The sequence below is a fragment of the Callithrix jacchus genome, chromosome 4 (assembly GCF_049354715.1).
Source record: "Callithrix jacchus isolate 240 chromosome 4, calJac240_pri, whole genome shotgun sequence".
Classification (NCBI taxonomy): domain Eukaryota; kingdom Metazoa; phylum Chordata; class Mammalia; order Primates; family Cebidae; genus Callithrix; species Callithrix jacchus.
Genome location: NC_133505.1, coordinates 74,792,582 through 74,812,618, shown reverse-complemented (window position 1 = coordinate 74,812,618; position 20,037 = coordinate 74,792,582). Strand labels below are relative to the sequence as shown.

General features: G+C 35.9%; 1 protein-coding gene across 3 annotated transcripts in view; it reads left to right on the top strand.

Annotated features, from left to right (window-relative positions):
• Positions 1-20,037, top strand: part of LMBRD1 (LMBR1 domain containing 1) — a 133,568-nt gene that overhangs the window by 63,907 nt on the left and 49,624 nt on the right. For all 3 annotated transcript variants that reach the window (XM_035296033.3, XM_035296032.2, XM_078369498.1), the window contains one exon: positions 18,409-18,534. In XM_035296033.3, coding sequence (XP_035151924.1) covers positions 18,409-18,534 — 126 coding nt within the window. The remainder of the gene's footprint in view (positions 1-18,408; positions 18,535-20,037) is intronic.

The following is a 20,037-nucleotide window of genomic DNA, read 5'->3' as shown; positions in this document are numbered from 1 at the left end:
ATAAAAAGCTAGACAGTAGTGGAGGCTACACTACTGTAAAGATCAGGAATAGTTTCTCTAATATCTGAACAGAGACTTGAATGAAGTGAAAGTAAACCATGACAGAAGAGTTAAGTGTGAGGATCCTAAGGTGGGCACATATATACCATATTCAGATACTAGCAAGGAGGCAAAGCCATTGTTGCTGGAATCCAGTTGACCAAGGGGAGTAGCAAAGGTTTCAATGAGATGTAGCAAGAGGCCATGTCATGTGAACTTTATAGTCCACAGTTAGGATTTTGAATTTTATACTGATTGAGATTAGAAGCCACTGGAAGGTTTAAATGGAAAAGTAATGGGCTCTGACAAACATTTTAACAGTATTACTCTGATGGCTCTGAATTAAATGAACTATGAGAGTAGGGAGTGGGAGTGGAGAAAATAAGTTGTTATTAAAACTATTTGAAAGAGCGCTTCTTTGTAGGAATGATATTATTGGAAAGATAAATATTTTAAACTTATATGGAAACTTTGAAAATTATCATTTAAATCATCAACTAAACCAACAGAGTATTCATACTGAATTACTTAAGCTATCCTTAGAAGAGCTTTACTTTTCTAGGATACACCAGTTCCTCAAATAACATCTTTTTTTCGTGTTGTTTTCTTATAATGTTAATGTGAAAAAAAAATCAGTTTCTGGCCAGGGCCACTGTGTGGAGTTTGCTTGTCGTTTCCATGTCTGTGTGGGTTTTCTCTGGGAGTTTCCATGTTGTTTTTATGTCTGCATGGGTTTCCTCTCACATTCCCAAGGTGTGCACATAAGGTGAATTGGTGTGTCTGAAACTGTGCCAGTAGGAGTGAGTTTGGGTATGTGTGAGTGCACCCTGCAGTTGGAATGGCACCCTGTCCGGGGTTGGTTCCTGCCTTGCAACCTGAGCTAGTAGAGTAGGCTCCAGCCACCCGTGGCCCTGAACTGAGAATAAGTGGGTTGGAAAATGAATGAATGAATGCAAATTATTGTAAAATAAAAATTCATAAAGTGTGCTGCATGCAAGTGCATAACAATAATTGCAGTATAAAAACAATCAGTCCAACATTGTTGTTTGTTTTTGAACTGTGTGGTGGTAGGAGGTGCTCTTTACAATTTTCACTTTGCAAACATTTACTCCTTAATTTAACCCAGTACCACTACAACCATCGTCACTCACTCATTCACCAAAAGTTGATTATTTTGTTTTTATTAATCTTTCCTAAATGTATGTAGAGTTTACATTTATTTCAATATTTAATGTTAGAAGTGTTTTGAGTCTTCATTTAGAAGTTTGGTGATGTTCTTGTGAGAAGAAATATACCATAGGAAGTTAGCTCTTGTGTATATCAATTGGCCTGTGGTAAAATTGGTTTTGTTACCAGGTATGGTGGTTTACACCTGTAATTTCAGCACTTTGGGAGGCCAAGGTGGGTGGATCACATGGGGACAGGAATTCAAGACCAGCCTGGCCATCATGGTAAAACCCTCTCTTTACCAAAAACACAAAAATTAGTCGGGCATAGTGGTGGGTGCCTGTAATCCTCGCCACGCGGGAAGCTGAGGCAGGAAAATCATGTTGTATGTAAATTTTCGGTGCCACAAAAGAAATAGCACTTGAATATAAATTTTCTCAGCAAGGCAATTTACTTCTATAAAGAAGAGTGCATCTCACAGGTGGAACAATGGCAAATGCACACCTGAACAGGGGAGGGGATGGGATTTTTATCCCTGACACAGGTAACCCCTACTGCTATGTCTTTCCCCTCTTGGGTAGGGTTGGACTGCACAGTCTAAGCTTATTCCGATTGCTTATTTTTAAAGAGAGCAGAGGTATGAGTCAGAGTGGTGGGGTGAGCAGTTTGACAGGAAAAATGGTTATGGAACAGGTAACTCTGGTCAGAGCCGGTGACCAGGGGTGACTCGGGTCAAAGCAGGTGACCAGGATGAGTCCGGATAGAGCAGGTGCCTCGGGGAACAAATGCAAACTCCTGATTGAAACTGGTGGAAAAGGTTGTTTACTGAAGCTATGAGAAAGTTAAACTTTAAAATGGAGGACAAATACTGAACATACTGACATACTGATTCTTTGAAGAGAAATTTAGAACTCATTGTATCCCATAATCGCTTGAACCTGGGAGGCAGAGGCTGCAATGAGGCAAGATTGCGCCATTGCACTCCAGCCTGGGCAATAAGAGTGAGATGCCCATTTCAGAAAACAAACAAACAAACAAACAAAAAATTGGTTTTTGTTACATATTGTTTCACTTAAAGTCACGGTTTCTGAGAAACCTTTGATGATGTTGTGAGAATTTACTGTATAGAAGGCTGGGCTGAAGGATATTGATTAAAAAAAAAACAACCAGAGGACCTTATAAAGAGATTGAGGGTGGGAACCAGGAACACATAAAAGAGTTGATAAATTGGTAAAGAGGGACCACTTGAGGCCTAAGACTGAGGGAGAGATTCCAATGTAGCAGCACATTAAAATCCAACTTCTAGCCATTATTTGTTTTCTTTAGGCAGCATAAACAATAAAATTATAATAATTGGTATGGACAGGCTGAAATGTGGATCTCAAATCCTTGGGTCTTCTGACCTACTTTCCCATCTAAATTTCTTCATCTTTATAGTGGGATAGCATTTAAATGAAAACTAGTGAGGCTTGAATTAAATAATCCACCAGGTCCTAGAATCTATTGGCCACTTAAAAAATAGTCACTATTAGCTTAAACAGTTGAATATTCAAAGTTTTATATGGTTCAAACTATAGTTCCCTCCCGCTTCCTCTCTCAGTGAAAATAAACCAAAGGCAAAAAGCAGTTGTATCATGATGAGCGAGAATGCGTATTATTCAAAGGTGAGTAAAAAAAGCACTCATAATTGAATGTTGGTTAGTTGGGGTTGGGGGAGTGTGAAGAGAGACATAATATCATTTGAATAGCACTACAAGTACTCAAAGCTCAGGTTTTACTACCAAGCCATGATTTGGTCCGTTTTAATACCTACGGTGCATAGAGGTATGGGAAGAGGAAGGTAGACTATATCTTGTTCAAGAGGAGGAGCATCATGGTATGTATAGCTGAGCTCCATTATTACCTGATCCCAAGTTTCCCCATCTTGGGGGAAAATGAGCCAGTAATACTTACTGAAATGTTGGTAAAAATTTGTTGAAAATCAACAATTTATAGATAAGTACTTTTATCATAGATCAGTGGTTAAATAGTATACTTATATTTGCTTGTGATTGGGATACAAAATTTTCTCTTATCTTGGAAAAGGCTTTTCTTGTGGTAGCTTGAAAGAGGGTATAGAAAATATTCATGAAGTATAGAAGAGAGTTAGTCTTAATTAAAGTACCCAGAGTAGGAAATTAATACTTGAGTACTTTGACCCTAAATATAATATGGAATGTAAAAATCATGTTTGTTACAGAATTTGTAACTCCATTTTTTTGTATTGAGACCAGAGAAGTTTATTTTATGTGTCAATCAAGTATGAATTTCTTAGTTATATATTATTGTTTATTTTTGAAACTAGTTGATTATTTAAATTTTACTGATTCTGAATATTGTACCATGTATTAATAAATGCCAAATAATTGGTCAGTGAGCTTAGGAGAAGAAGAAGGTCAAACAGCATATTAATTTGCTGATTATTTTATGCTTACATTGAAAGGAAATTGATACTTATTAAATTTTAAAAAGTAAAACCTGTAAGCACAAACATCTATGTAGATATTCTAATTTTTTGGTGCCACCAAGTGGGGAAATGTTGAATGATGTCTTCATGCAAAATGTATTGTATGGACCAGTGAAGTGCCTGTAGAAGCAGTGACTGCTAAATTGTTTACTGCATACCTTTACCAGTAAAACTTTAAATATGTTCTCCAGGATATTTATGGTTTATAAATACATATTTACATATTATTATGCTAACCTATGTACATTTAAGGTAAATACGTTAAAGAAAATTAAAGTGATAAATTAAGGATTTAAATATAGAAATGAAACATTTAATATTTTCTTTACATACCCATCAAATGTTGTTTTGCCTCCATGTCCTAGTTCAGGTTGATATAACAGATGTACCATAGACTGGGTGGCTCAAACAACAAACATATTTCTCATGGTTCTAGAGTCTGGGAAGTACAACATCAAGGCGTCTGGTGTCTGGTGAGGGCCCTCTTCCTTGATTTGCAGTTGGCTATCTTCTCATTCCATGTTCTTAGGATAAAGAGCAGGAAGAGAAAGGAAGCAAGCTCTCTTGTGACCCTTCTTATAATGGAATTAATCTTATTCATAGAGGATGACTTAATTACCTCTTAAAAGCTCCACCTACAAAGAACACACTGGGAATTAGATTTCAACATATGAATTTTAGGGGAAGAGAAACATTTAGTTCATATTATAATACCTTATGAACCATAGCAGTGGTTCTCCATAATATTTTGAGAAAGAAATTCCAGTTAAAATTCAACTTTTTCAGCCCATGTGAAAGCAGATTTCTCTGAGTACATGCTGCTGATTGTAAGGTGCACCATTAATTTATGTATCACTATAAGGAAAGATCTGAAATTTTTTCTTAATCATCTATAATCTTTGTTTTATATTTAGTGAGGAAATTTCTTGGATTTATCTGTATTTATAACAAGGAAAATATGAGTGAAATAAAAGGTATTTCTAAAACTTTATATTTGGAGTGCGAGAATTCTAAATCACTTTTTGAATTCATTATTGATGTTTATGTTTTACTATACAACACAGATGCTTTTTGACTTACAGTGAAGTTACATTCTGTGAAATCCATCATTAAGTTAAATATACTGTAATTTGAAAATGCATTTAATACACTTAAGTTCCTGAACATCATAGCTTACTTTACCCTATCTGAACACTATAGCTTAGTTTAACCTATCTTAAACATGCCCAGAACACTTACATTAGCCTATAGTTTCACAAAATTATCTAACAGCAAGCCTGTTTTATAATAAAATATCAAATATATTCTTATGTAATTTATTAACTACTGTACTCAAAGTGAAAAAGAATGGTCTCATACCCTCACAAAGTTTAAAAATCCTAAGTTGAACCATTGTGAGATGGGAACCAACTGTATTGTCTTTTATTTTTATTGATACATAATAGATATACACATTTTCCAGGTACATGTGATAGTCTAAGACTTTTATATAATGTATAATGATCAGATCAGGGTAATTGGAATATCCATCACCTTAAACTTAATACTGGGAATATCCAAATTATTCTCTTCTAGCTATTTGGAAATATACAATAGATTATTGTTGACTGTAGTCACCCTACTGATCTGTTGAACACTAGGCCTTATTTTGTCTGTTTAACTTTACTTTTGTACCCATTAATGAAGCCTCTCTTTATCTCCTCTCCCTACTCCCTGCCCTTACCAGCCTCTACTCTCTAGTAACTAGTCATTAGTCTTAGTTACTATATTAGGTGAAATGAGCTGGGCTCAGAAAGATAAGTTCCACATGTTTTCACTCATATATGGAAGCTAAAAAGTGTATTGTCTTTTATGCTATCAAAAGAATTGATGTGCAACTTTTCTTGAGTGTTCTAGTCTTATCTCTGGGATTTTCTTTGAAGCTACTAATATACCTGTCCTGTAAATTTAAGTTGTTTTGTTGTTGTTTCTTTTCTTGTCATATAGAAGGGAATCCTTTTGCATATACTTAAGCAGAAAAATGCAAAATAACTTCTGTTTCGGATATCTCCCTTTCTTAAGCTTATGAAACACTTGACTGTTGCTTTGTAAGAAAATACAGAATTATGCCTATTGTTCTAATGAATATTTTCTTTACTATTGATGCTTCTTCATTCTTTTTCTCCTTCCTTACACATTAACTTTTTGTTTTAATATCAAATCATATTATAAGACATAAGTGGCAATTAAACTCAATAATTGTACCAAGAATGCATGTAACTCAACTGAAGTAATTGTAATATAACTTGCTGTGACCACATTTGTGAACGTGCATGTAATGACAACTCAGTCATGACTTCTACCTAGCCTCCACTTATAAGGTGCCTTCAATTTTTAGATGCATCCAAATTTCACTGATACTAAATGTAAGAAAATATTTATGTCTTAGGCTCAGTGAATATTTAAAAGGAAAGTCTTCAGTACCTGTATTGTTTCAATCATCGTAATAGCATGTACATATTTGAATAATAGGTTTTACAAATATGTGGAAGACATTTATTAAGCCCTCAGGTAGTATTTAGTGTTGACCCTTTACAGTAATCTAAGGCTCACGGAGTTGGAAACTATCATTCTAGATAAAGGAAAGAGATATGTAAAGAAAAGGTGCTATTCTAAATTGAGCAGTGAAAGAAGTTATTAGGAATGTAGTTTGTATATGTTATTTTAAAACATTTTAGTTTTCAAATAGAGTTGGTGATTTATTCTTGGAAGTCAAAATAAGTAAATTTGGAGACAATTATGGCCCACCTATTTATTAATACAAGCATTTTAAAACTGTAATCTCTTTAGTTCTGTGATTTCTTTTTCTGGAAATTCGCTAGAGGGCAGTAGTAAGCAATAAAAATTTTGTGTTTCTAAAAAAGATAGTCTTTTTGTACATTAAAAAAAAGTCTGAAGTTCTAAAGATTGTTGTTTAAAGACCTTAAGAGTTATAATGTTTTATATAAGGTCTGTTTTATATAAGTTATAATGTTTTATATAAGAAATAAAGGATATTTCTCTGAGTACATGCTACTTATTGTAAGGTGCACCATTACTTTATGTATCATTATAAGGAAAGATCTGACAATTTTAATCATCTATAATCTTTGTTTGATATTTAGTGAGGAAATTTCTTCTAATAAGTATTTCAATTCCATTTAAGGAAATAACTTTGTGTGAATTAAGAGCTCTCTCTTTTCCTAAAAGCTTATTGGTTAATTATCTTCTTAGAGAAATTATTTTATTAATTTAATAAATTTTTGTTCTTGAAATAAAGGTAGGAGGAAAAAGAATTGGGACCTAGTGATTACATACCAAATAGTCTACTGTAGTTGTTGCTAGTCTGGCCTAGAAATCTGTTGAGCCAAGTTTGGCGGATCTATTGATAAAACAAATGTGCAGATGAATTATGTTAATACACCTATGTGTTATAATTGAGTTATAAGCAGGGGACATTTACAAGTCAGGGAAGGTTTCTCAGACACACTGTAATTAAGCCAAGACCTGAAGGGCATTAACAGGTGCTAATGAAGTAAGATGAGAAAGTGGGCATGCTAGATGAGGGCACTACGTGGAATAAAGTGTGTATGTTGGACAAAGCCTAAAGTAGCATAAAATTATAGTGTTTTAAGTACTATGAACAATTTAGAAGCACAAGATAAGGTTAACAAGATGGTAGGCATCAGGTCATGAAGTGCTTTGTATGCAGAATTATATTAATTAAAATTATCCTCAATACCAACCAATAATTCTACCTTTCATAAAAAAAATAGCACAACAAATTTTTTAAAACAATTGTGTATGTTCATATACATATAGAGATTGAGAACAAGTAGAATTGCTCTGGTTAAAGCAGCAGCACATTCCTGCATAGCCAGCTGCTTTATCTTCTGTAGTGGCCCTAAAGGCACCTTTCCAGATTCCTAGGAACTCATATCAGAATCCTTTAAAAATACATTTTTTTAGTCCTGTAGAATCTTAAAGGATATTAATTAGAGGAATGACATATAGAAGATGAATTTATAGAAATTCAGACCAGCAGACTGGTTAGGATAATTCACAAGACGTTGTGTTTGACAGTAGACTAAATAAGGGTTATCTTGGTATTGACTAGACCAAAAGGTTCCTTGGGAAACAGTGTTGAGTACTGCAGTTAGTACATTCAGGGAACCTAATCCATCCAACACAGAATAACAAGCATTGAGGTCAAATAGGCCTGATTGGAGGTGGTTGAGAGGACAAAGAAACATATTTGCATATAAACTGGGTTTAGCAAACTGTTGCCATGGCATTTTGTTGGAAAAAGCAATATTCTATTGGATTATTAAAATAATATGAGTGATATGGTTTGGCTCTCTGTTCCCACCCAAATCTCATGTTGAATTGTGATCCCGAGTGTTGGAGGTGGGGGCCTGGTGGGAAGTGATTGGATCATGGGGGTAGTGTCTAATGGTTCAGCGCCATCCTTGTAGTGCTTTCTAGTGACAGAGTTCTCATGAGATCTGGGTGTTTAAAAATCTGTAGCACCTCCCACTTTACTTTCTTCTTCCTACTCCATCCACATATGTTGTGCTGGCTTCCCCTTTGCCTTCTGCCATGATTATAAGTTTCCTGAGGCCTCCCTAATCATGCTTCCTGTACAGTTTGTGGAATTGTGAGGCAATTAAACCTCTCTTCTTTATAAATTATCCAGTCTCGGGTAGTTCTTTTTAGCAATGTGAGAACAAACTAATACAATGGGTAATGAGAATTGGTAAATAATCATTATATAATGCTGTGTATTAATCAGAGTCTTAAATTATTAGGTTGCTTTTTATCAATAATGTTTAAAGAATATGGAAGTACTAGAATAACCAAATCAAACTGGTTAAAATGATAATAAGGATAGGAAAATCCTATAAGGAAATGTTAAAGGAATTATCAGGTACTTTGGTTCCCATAGGCTTTGTTCTTCATATTTTTCAATGTTTTGATAATATGTAATTTAATATTAAAGATATAAATGAGATATTTTTAATTTTAAAACATATATTTAGGGGATACAAGTGGAGATTTCTTACATGCATATATTGCATTGTGGTGAAGTCTAGGCTTTCAGTGTATCCGTCACCGAAATAGTGAATGTTCCGTGAATGCTCCCACTGCCCCACTACCTTTCCCAGCCTCTGGTAACCATCTTTCAACTCTCTGTGACCATGAGTTCAGTTGTTTTGATTTTTAGACCCTACAAATAAGTCAGAACATGTGATGTTTGTTTCTCCGCGCCTAGTTTATTTAACTTAGCATAATGACCGCCAGTTCTATCCATGTTGTTGCATATGAGAGAATCTTACTCTTTGTAGGGCTGAATAATACTCCATTGCGTATATGTACCATATTTTCTTTATCCATTCATCTGTTGATAGACACTTAGGTTGTTTCCAAATCTTGACTATTGTAAATAGTGCTGCAACAAACATGGGAGTGAAGATATTTCTTCAATATATATATCTCCTTTCTTTTGAGCATATGCCAAACGGTGGGATTGCTAGATCATATAGTAGCTCTATTTTAGTTTTTTGAGGAACCTCCAAACTATTCTCCATAGTGGTTGTACTTATTTATACTCCCACCAACAGCGTACAAGGTTCCCTTTTCTCCACATCCTGACCAGCATTTGTTATTACCCGACTTTAGATAATAGCCCTTTTTATTTATTTATTTATTTATTTATTATTTTTTTAAATTTTTTATTGGATTTTAGGTTTTGGGGTACATGAGCAGAGCATGTAAGACGGTTGCGTAGGAACACACATGGCAGTGTGCTTTTCTTTCCTTCTCCCCTTCACCCACATTTGGCATTTCTCCCCAGGCTATCCCTCCCCACCTCCCCCTCCCACTGGCCCTCCCCTTTCCCCCCCAATAGACCCCAGTGTTTAGTACTCCCCTTTCTGTGTCCATGTGTTCTCATTTTTCATCACCCACCTATGAGTGAGAATATGCGGTGTTTCATTTTCTGTTCTTGTGTCAGTTTGCTGAGGATGACGTTCTCCAGATTCATCCATGTCCCTACGAACGACACAAACTCATCATTTCTGATTGCTGCATAATATTCCATGGTGTATATGTGCCACATTTTTCCAATCCAGTCTATTATCAATGGGCATTTGGGTTGATTCCAGGTCTTTGCTATTGTAAACAGTGCTGCAATGAACATTCGTGTACATGTGTCCTTATAGTAGAACGATTTATAGTCTTTTGGATATATACCCAGTAATGGGATTGCTGGGTCAAATGGGATTTCTATTTCTAAGGCCTTGAGGAATCACCACACTGTCTTCCACAATGGTTGAACTAATTTACACTCCCACCAACAGTGTAAAAGTGTTCCTTTTTCTCCACATCCTCTCCAGCATCTGTTGTCTCCAGATTTTTTAATGATCGCCATTCTAACTGGCGTGAGATGGTATCTCGATGTGGTTTTTGATTTGCATCTCTCTGATGACCAGTGACGATGAGCATTTTTTCATATGATTGTTGGCCTCATATATGTCTTCTTTTGTAAAGTGTCTGTTCATATCCTTTGCCCACTTTTGAATGGGCTTGTTTGTTTTTTTCCTGTAAATCTGTTTGAGTTCTTTGTAAATTCTGGATATCAGCCCTTTGTCAGATGGGTAAACTGCAAAAATTTTTTCCCATTCTGTTGGTTGCCGATCCACTCTAGTGACTGTTTCTTTTGCCGTGCAGAGGCTGTGGAGTTTCATTAGGTCCCATTTGTCTATTTTGGCTTTTGTTGCCAATGCTTTTGGTGTTTTGTTCATGAAGTCCTTGCCTACTCCTATGTCCTGGATAGTTTTGCCTAGATTTCCTTCTAGGGTTTTTATGGTGCCAGGTCTTATGTTTAAGTCTTTAATCCATCTGGAGTTAATCAGGGTGAGATGATAATCTCAGTTTTGATTTGCATTTCTCTGATGATCCGTGATGTTGAGCACCTTTTCATATGCCTGTTTTCCATTCATATGTCTCTTTTGAGAAATGTTTATACAAATCTTTTGCCCACTTTTTAATAGGATTATTAGGCTCTTTTCTATAGAGTTTTTTGAGCTTATATATTTTGGTTATTAATCCCTTGTCATATGGTAGTTTGCAAATATTTTCTCCCATTCTGTGCCTTGTCTCCCAATTGTGTTGATTGTTCCCTTTGCTGTGCAGAAGCTTTTTAACTTGATGTAATCCCATTTGTCATTTTTTTTTGTTTTGTTTTGGTTGCCTATGCTTGTAGGGTATTATTCAAGAAATCTTTGTCCAGATCAGTGTTCTGGAGTTTCCCCAATGTTTTCTTGAAGTCATTTCATAGTATGAGGTCTTTCATCTTAGGTCTTTAATTCATTTTGATTTGATTTTTGTATGTGGCAAGAGATAGGGGTCTAGATTCATTCTTCTATATATGGATATCCAGTTTTCCTGGCACCATTTATTGAAGAGTCTGTCTTTTCCCCAATGTGCGTTCTTGGCACTTTTGTCAAGAATGAGTTTACCATAGGTGGGTGGATTTGTTTCTGGGTTCTCTATTCTGTTCCATTGGTCTGTGTGTCTGTTTTTATGCCAGTACCCTGCTGTTTTGGTTACTATAGCTCTGTAATAGAATTTAAATCAGATAATGTGATCAGTTTTGTTCTTTTTACTCAGTATAGCTTTGGCTATTCTGGGTCTTTTGTGATTCCATATAACTTTAGGACTTTTTTGTTGTTGTTGTGTGTGAACATTGTCATTGCTATTTTGATAGGGATAGCATTGAATCTGTAGATTGCTTTTAGTAGTATGAACATTTTAACAATATTAATTCTTCTAATCCATGAACATGGAATATTTTTTCATTTTTTGGTTTCTTCTTCAGTTTCACTCATCAGTATTTTATAGTTTTCATTGTAGTGATCTTTCACTTCTTTAGTTACGTTAATTCCGAGTTATTTAATTTTATTTGGGGCTATTGTAAATGGGCTTACATTTTTAAATTTATTTTTTAGATTGTTAACTGTTGGCATATAGAAATGCTACTGATTTTTGTATGTTGATTTTTTTTACATTTTCTAAGCCACCCTTTAAGTGACTTTGATGATGTATACAGACAGAAAATTCAGTAAACTAGTATTTAACACAGCTTGTGAATAGCTATATTTTTTTCTAGGTCAATAGTATGCTCTTAAATAGATTCAATACTGCATCAAAGGTCATAAAATGCATAATGGTGTTATTTTTACTCTACCTGAGGGAGATACAGTATTTTATACTTAACCTATCTGAGCCTGAATTTTATCAATACGAAGGAGCTGTTGTAAAGATTAAATATCAGAAATAGGTTATCTTTAGCTCAGAGACTGCCTATAACAAGGGAATAATAAATTATTCTTTATAATTCAACAAATATTTATACAGTTATAACTTTACTGAATTCGCTTGTCAGTTATAATAGTTTTTTGGTGGAGTCTTTAGGTTTTTCCAAATTTAAAATAAAAATAATCTGCAAAGATAATTTGACTTGTTCCTTTCCAGATTATATGCCCTTTCTTTCTTTGTCTTGTCTGCCTGCTGCAGCTAGGACTTTTGTGTTAAGTAACAGTGTTGAAAGTAAGCATCCTTGTCTTGCTCCAGAACTAAGAGGAAAGGCTTTCAGTTTTTCACCATTCAGTATGATACCAGCTGTGGGCCTGACATGCATGACTTTTATTACATTGAGGTATATTCCTTCTATACTCAGATTTTTGAGGGTTTATTTATCATGAAGGGATGTTGAACATTATCACATGCTTTTTCAGCATCAATTTAAAGGATCTTACGGCTTTTATCCTTCATTCTGTTGATATGATTTATTACAATGATTGATTTGTATTTGTTGAACCATTCCTTGCACCCCAGGATAAATCCCACTTGGTCATAATGAATGATCTTTCTAATGTATAATTTGGTTTGTTGGTATTTGGTAAGGGTTTTTGTATGAATATTCATGAGACATATTGCCCTGTAGGGTTTTTTTTTTCTTTTTTAGTGAGTCTTTGGTTTTGGTATCAGGGTCTTGTAGAATGAAACTAGAAGTATTCCCTCCTCCTTCATATTTTCGAACAGTTTGAGTAGGATTGGTATTAGTTATTCATTAAATGTTTGATAGAATTCAGCAGTGGATTGACAGTAGGTCCTGGGCTTCCCTTTACTAGGAGGCTTTTTATTACAGCTTTGATCTTGTTACTCATTGCTTGTTACTAGTCTGTTCAGGCTTTGGATTTCTTCATGGTTCAAGTTTGGTGGGTTGTATGTGTCTAGGAATTTATCCATTTCTTCTATATTTTTCAGTTTATTGGCATATAATTAGTTGTTCATAGTAGCCACCAATGATCCTATGAATTTGTGTGGTATCAGTTGTAATGTTTCCGTTTTCATCTTGATTTTATTTATTAATTTATTTCTGCTCTGATGCTTATTTCTTTACTTCTCCTAATTTTGGATTTTGTTTGATCTTGCTTTTCCATTTCTTTAAAATGAATCATTACATTATTTTTTCGGAGGTTTGTTTGTTTGTTTGTTTGTTATAGGCACTTAGAGCTGTAATTTTCCTCTTAGTACTGCATTTGCTCTATCCTGTAGGTTTTGGTATGTTGTGTTTTCATTACCATTATCATTGACCCACTGGTCATTTAGGAGCATATTGTTTAATTTCCATATGTTGTATAGTTCTCTAAATTCCTTTTGTTATTGATTTGTAGTTTTAGTCCCTTGTGGTCAGAGGAAATGCTTGATATTATTTCAATTTTTCTGAATGTGTTAAGACTTGTTTTGTAACCTAACGTATGGTTTATCCATGAGAATGATCTGTGTGCTAAGGAAAAGAATGTGTATTACACAGCCATTGGATGAAATATTCTTTAAATATTTATTAGGCCCATTTGTTCTATAGTGCAGGTTAAGTCTGATGTTTCTTTGCTGATTTTCTGTCTGGGGGATCTGTCCAGTGCTGAAACTGGGGTGTTGAAGTCTCCAGTGTTAATGTATGGGGCTCACTTGCACGCGCGTGCATGCTCTCTCTCTCTCTCTCTCTCTCTCTCTCTCTCTCTCTCTCTCTCTCTCTCTCTCGGCATGGAATATCTTTTTACATCCCAGTCTATGCGCATCTTTATAGGTGAAGTGTATTTCTTGTAGGCAACAGATCAGTGAGTTGTGGTTTTTTAATCCATTCAATAAGTCTATGTCTTTTGATGAGAGAGTTCAGTCCACTTATATTTAATGTTATTATTGATGAATAAGGATTCTGCCATTTTGGTATTTATATTCTTGTTGTTCTATAATCTTCTCTTTCTTTTCTTCTGTCTTGTCTTCCTTTTAGTGAAGGTGATTTTGTCTGGTGGTATACTTAATGTCTTGCTTTTATGTTTTTAAGTATTTGTTACATGTTCTTTAATTAGAGGTTACCATAAGGCTTGTGATTGCTATTTTATTACCCATACAAACACACAAAAAGTAAATGAACAGAAGCACTACACTTTAACTTTATCCTCCTGCTTTTAAACTTTTTGTTGTTTCTCTTTACATCTCATTGTGCAGTGTCTTGAAAAGTTGTTAGTTTTTTGATTGGCTCATCATTTAGTTTTCTACTTAAGACATGACTAGTTTATACAACTTCATTGTTGTGTTATATTATTCTGTGTTTTTCTATGTGCTATTACTAGTGCATTTTGTACCTTCACATGACTGCTTCTTGCTCTTTAACATCCTTTTGTTTCAGATCAAAGAACTCCCTTTAGCCATTTCTTTTAGGGAAGGTGTGGTGTTAACGAAATCTCTTAGCTTTTGTTTCTCTGGGAAGATCTTTATTCTTTATACTTGAAGGATATTTTCACTGGATATTCTATTCTAGGGTAAAATTTTTCTGTCTTCAGCCCTTTAAATATGTTATGTTGTTGTCTCCTGGCCTGTAAGGTTTCCACTGCAGAGAAGTCTGCTCTGGACATATAGGAACTCCATTGTTTGTTATTTGTTTCTTTTCTCTTTCTGCTTTTAGGATTCTTTCTTTATCCTTGACCTTTGTGAGTCTGATAATTAAATGTCTTGAGGTAGTCTTCTTTGGGTTCAATTTGCTGGGTGTTTTACAGCCTTCTTGTACTTGAATGTTGGTATCTTTCTCTAGGTTTGGGAAGTTTTCTGCTATTATCCCTTTGAATAAGCTTTATATACCTATCTCTTTCTCTTCCCACTTTTTAAGGCCAATAACTATTAGATTTTCCCTTTTGAGACTATTTTCTAGATCTTGCAGGTGTGCATCATTGTTTTTTTCATTTTTCTTTTGTCTCCTCTATGTATTGTCAAATAGTCTGTTTTCAAACTCACTAAGTCTTTTTTCTGCTTGATCAGTTTTGCTATTAAGAGACTGATGTATTCTTCAGCATGTCAGTTGCATTTTCTAGCTCTAGACTGTTTCCATTTGATTTTTCTTAATTATTGCAATCCCTTTGTTAAAAATATTTATTTGATAGAATTCCAAATTCCTTCTCTGTGTTCTCTTGAATTTTTTTGAGTTTCTTCAAGACAGCTATTTTGAATTGTCTGTCTGAAAGTTTATATATCCCTGTTTCTCCAGGATTGGTTCCTGGTGTCTTATTTAGTTCATTTGGTGAGGTCACATTTTCCTGGAAGGTGTTGATGTTTATGGATGTCAATCAGTGTTTGGGCATTGATGAGTTAGATATTTAGTATAGTCTTCACATTTTGGACTTGTTTGTGTTTGTCCTTTTTAGGAAGGCTTTCCAGGTATTTAAAGGGGCTTGGGCCCTAAGACCATTAACACTGTGGTTTTTGCACCCAGGGGTGACGAGGGATTGAGAAAAGAAAATAAAGACAGAGACACTAGTGAATTTACAGCATGGGTCCAAGGGACCAACACAAGCATGGGAACTGCATTGGCCAGAGCTCTGGGCTCCAAACCCTTTTATTATGTGCATAATCTCATTGATCTTATGGGCGTGGAAGGGGAGGATGAGGGGGTAGGTAAGATAACTGGGGAGGGGGAGCACTTGTGATCCTTCTAAGACATGCTAAACTTGTGCTCTGAGCATTTAACAGCACTTGAGATTTTTCTAAGTCACGCTAAACCAGGACTCTGAGTTTATCACCCTGATTGTTATCAGGGTGCCTGCATCAGAAGTATAGCAGATGAGGAGCCACCTGGTCAGACTACTCCCAATGTATCAAGGGGCTTTTATCTCCTGAGCATTGAGGACATAGAGCAATTAAAATCACTCAATATTCCCAGAACCTAGGCAGAGCCTGAGGTGTTCCGTGATCTCTGCCCTGCAAGGCTTTCCTCCTCCTTGCCAGCTCCCATCTTCAAAGACCCTCCCGGATCTTGTGAGCAGAGGTTGCCTCCCTTCTCAGAGATCTTTGCATAAGCCTTCTTTATGAGGCCCTCATGCAGTCTCCATGTTGAGAAGGCTTTTGTGAGACCAGTACAGTATTACCTGCTCTGCAGTCACTCCGAGGTGTTCCCTAGTGATAACTGCGCTCTCGGTTTTTACCTTAGGCCTCCTGTTGCTGCTTGATTTCTCATTAACTGCACCAATAATATAGTTTAGTTCGGTGTATAAACTTCAGTGTACTCTGAGCCAAGCATGCTTATATTTATTTAGCTAGAATGAACATAGGTCTCCCCTGGCCCTCTTGACCCACAGGATAAGATCTGGAAGGATTCTCTGGATTACTACACAGAAACTCTTGAGTTTTTTTCTCACTTATTTTCTCTTAAGCAAATAGTCTCTCTGCGCTGAGCCACCTGGATTTGAGGTGTGCTGATGCCAGCACTTCTGTTACGTGGGGTTCTACCAGGCCACCACCAAAGTTCACTTAAAGCCAAGGACCCTTCCGATCACTTGTGGTGATTGCTGCCAGGCCCGAGACTCAGCCTGCAGGACTCCCTTCTGGTTCAGGGCATGTCTAGGGATGCTGTCCTCTAAGAGCCTAGACCTTGACTTGGGTACCCCAAGAGCCCACTTGTTGCTCTGCTTTACTCTGGCTGAGCTGGTACCTCAGGTACAAGACAAAACCCCCGTTACTTTTCTCAGACCATATCCACCATAGCTGGGAATGTGCTGGGTCACCCCTGAAGCCAGCGTGTTTCAGGGCCCAAGGTCCATAACACACTCTGTAGGTAACATTGCTGGTTATTCAGGGAAGGGGCTCTTCAGTCAGCAGGTAATCAATCGTACCTACCCTTCAAGGCAGCAGATTCCCTTTTGGCCCAAAGTGTGTCTAGAAATGTCATCTGTGAGCTAGGCCTTGGAATGGGGGTCTTATGACTCTGCCACAGTATCCTGCTGTGGCTGAGCTGATATCCAAGATGCAAAATAAAGTTCTCTTTACTCTTTCCTCAAGCCAAAGGAAAGAGCCACTTTTGCTGAGGTAAGCTACACTGCCTGGGGTTGGGAGAGAGATGGTGCAAGCACTCCCTTAGCTGTAGTCTCCATAGGTCACATGCCACCCTAGTCCACTCTAAGCCCAGCCTACCACTAGGAGTGGTCTAGGAATTGCAGTCCTTGTTTCCTAGACTGCCTTTCGAGTTCACCTAGGATGCCAGAGCACTTTGTTCACAGTGGCAAGGCTTGCCAAGAAACTCTAGTTTCAACCAATGGGATGGGTGATTACCCTCTGGATAGGACTGGTGCAAATGTTCCTTCTATGCATGGGCAGAGCCCGGCACGGCTTTATTGTCCACCGTGACAGGGCAGCACTGAGTTCAATGTAAAGTCCCCTGAGTCACTGTGCTCTCCCTTCTGAAACTGAAAATATTCTCCTTCCATGCTGCTTCATGGTTGCTTCTGGGGATGGAGGGGTGGCATTGGTGATTCAAGACTGTCTCTCTTGCCCTCCTCAATGCCTTTTTTAGTAATATAAAGTTAAAACCAGGTACTGTGATTGCTTACCTGATTTTTGGTTCTTGTGACAGTACTTTTTTGTGTGTAGGTGTTACAATGTGGTTTTCCAGTGAGGAAGATGAATGGTGTAGGCATCTATTCTACCATCTTGTTTCATCTCTCCTTGTAGCATTTCAGATTTTGGATTTTCAGATTAGGGATGCTCAATAATGCAAATATACTAAAAGACCAAAAAATTCTGAAGTCGGTTATAATAAAAAGCTGTCATTTGGGACTGGAATATGGAATTGGGTAGTATATATAATAACGTGTATTCTTAATACTGATTAATAAGTTAAAGTTTCTATGCTAATCAAATAACATGTATATATTTAAATACTTATGTTTTACCAAAGGTTTACTATGTATAGTTGGAATAAATTTTTTATAGAAAATCATTTATAAATTGTTTTTATTAATTTATACTATCTTAACCTTCAATTAGTCTGAAATTGTAGTTATTACTTTGATAAAGTATTGTACAGTAAATTCATAGTAAATTTGCAACTTGTCCTCTGAGGAATTGTATTATAAGTTTGACTCTGTTTAAATATAAATGCAAAATAAGGAGAATTATGAGCCAATATAATGCTCACTCTTATATACCACAATTTTCAGTAACTGTAATCTTTCACAACTGCTGACTCTTATGTTATGACTTTAAAAGACATTTTTAACATAAAATTGTGTATAATATGTTTGAAACATTATTCCTAAAACATATTTCAATTTTGTTTCTTTTAGGCCTATGGCATGTCTGCGTTGCCTTTAAATCTGATAAAAGGCACTAGAAGTGCTGCTTATGAACGTTTAGAAAACACTGAGGACATTGAAGAAGTAGAACAACACATCCAAACGATTAAATCAAAAGTGAGTTGGTGTTATGGTGTAATTTGGAAGCATAAAACTACTTTGTCTTAGAGCTGCTTTCTGATATAACTTAGACATTATCAACCCCATAACTTTTTACATTGTTTGAAGTTTTTGCAACATATCTGGTATGGTTTGGCTGTGTCCCTACCCAAATCTTATTCTGAATTGTAATTCTCATAATCTCCTATGTCCTGGGAGGGACCTGGTAGGAGGTAATTGACTCACGGGAGCAGTTATCCTTATGCTGTTCTCATGATGAGTGAGTTCTCATGAGGTCTGATGGCTTTATAAGGAACATTTCCCCCTTTGCTTGACACTTTTTTCTGCCACCATGTGAAGAAGGACATGTTTGTTTTCCCATCTGCCATAATTTTAAGTTTCCTGAGGCTTCCCAGCCTTGTGGAACTGTGAGTCAATTAAACCACTTGCCTTTATAAAGTACCCAATCTTGAGTAGTTCTTTATAGCAGCGTGAGGATGGACTAATACAGTATCCTTATAGAACCATGTCTATATTTTTAAAAATTTGTCTTCTGTGTAATGTAGGACACTAAGAATTTGAGAATTTCTATCATTATTCTAACACTTACAAAGCAAAAGTTTTTCTTATGTATGATTAGGGTCTTACTAGTTCTCAGGTATCATCATTTCATATATAATATTATATTTTACTATAATATTTATGTTCAAGTTTTATGTACTAGTTGAATAAGCTAAAGATTACATGTAACCCCTTGCCAATTAAATGTACCTCTAAAAATACAGTAAAAAGTTTTTCTTCCTCTATCATCTTTAAGTAACAGATAAATCTTATTCAAAGAACATGGGAAAAAATGACAAGTCCTCGAAATTCTTCTCCTAAGCTGGTATGATTATGATAAACTAGACAATAACAGCACACACAAAAGGGAAATCATATACCAGCTTTCTTATGAAAGTAGAAGCAAATATTTTAATATAAATAAAATATAAGTGGCCAGGTATCGTGGCTCACACCTGTAATCCTAGCACTTTGGGAGGCATAGGTGGGTGTATTGTTTGAGCTCAGGATTTGGTACCAGCCTGGGCATTATGGTGAAACCCCATCTTTACAAAAAAAATACAAAAACTTAGCTAGGTGTTGTGGCATGCACCTATAGTCCTAGCTACTTGGGAGACTGAGTTGGGATGATCACTTGAGCCCAGAAAGTTGTGGGTGCAGTGAGCTATGATCGTGCTGCTGCACTCCATCCTGGATGATGGAGCAAGACACTGTTTCAAAAATAAAAGCAATTGAAAACATATGCTATAATAAGAGAATATTTTATAATCAGATTAGGTTTATCTCAGAAAGGCAAGCGTGATACGTTAGAAAATAAAGTAGTTTTGTATATTGAGATTAAATGTGAAATATAAATATCTTAGTAGATGTCAGAGTATTTGCTAAAAGCCAATTTGTGGTTACATTTTCAGAAAGAGTCTTTTCAAAATAGAGATAAGAAAATACGGAAGGGAAGCTTTT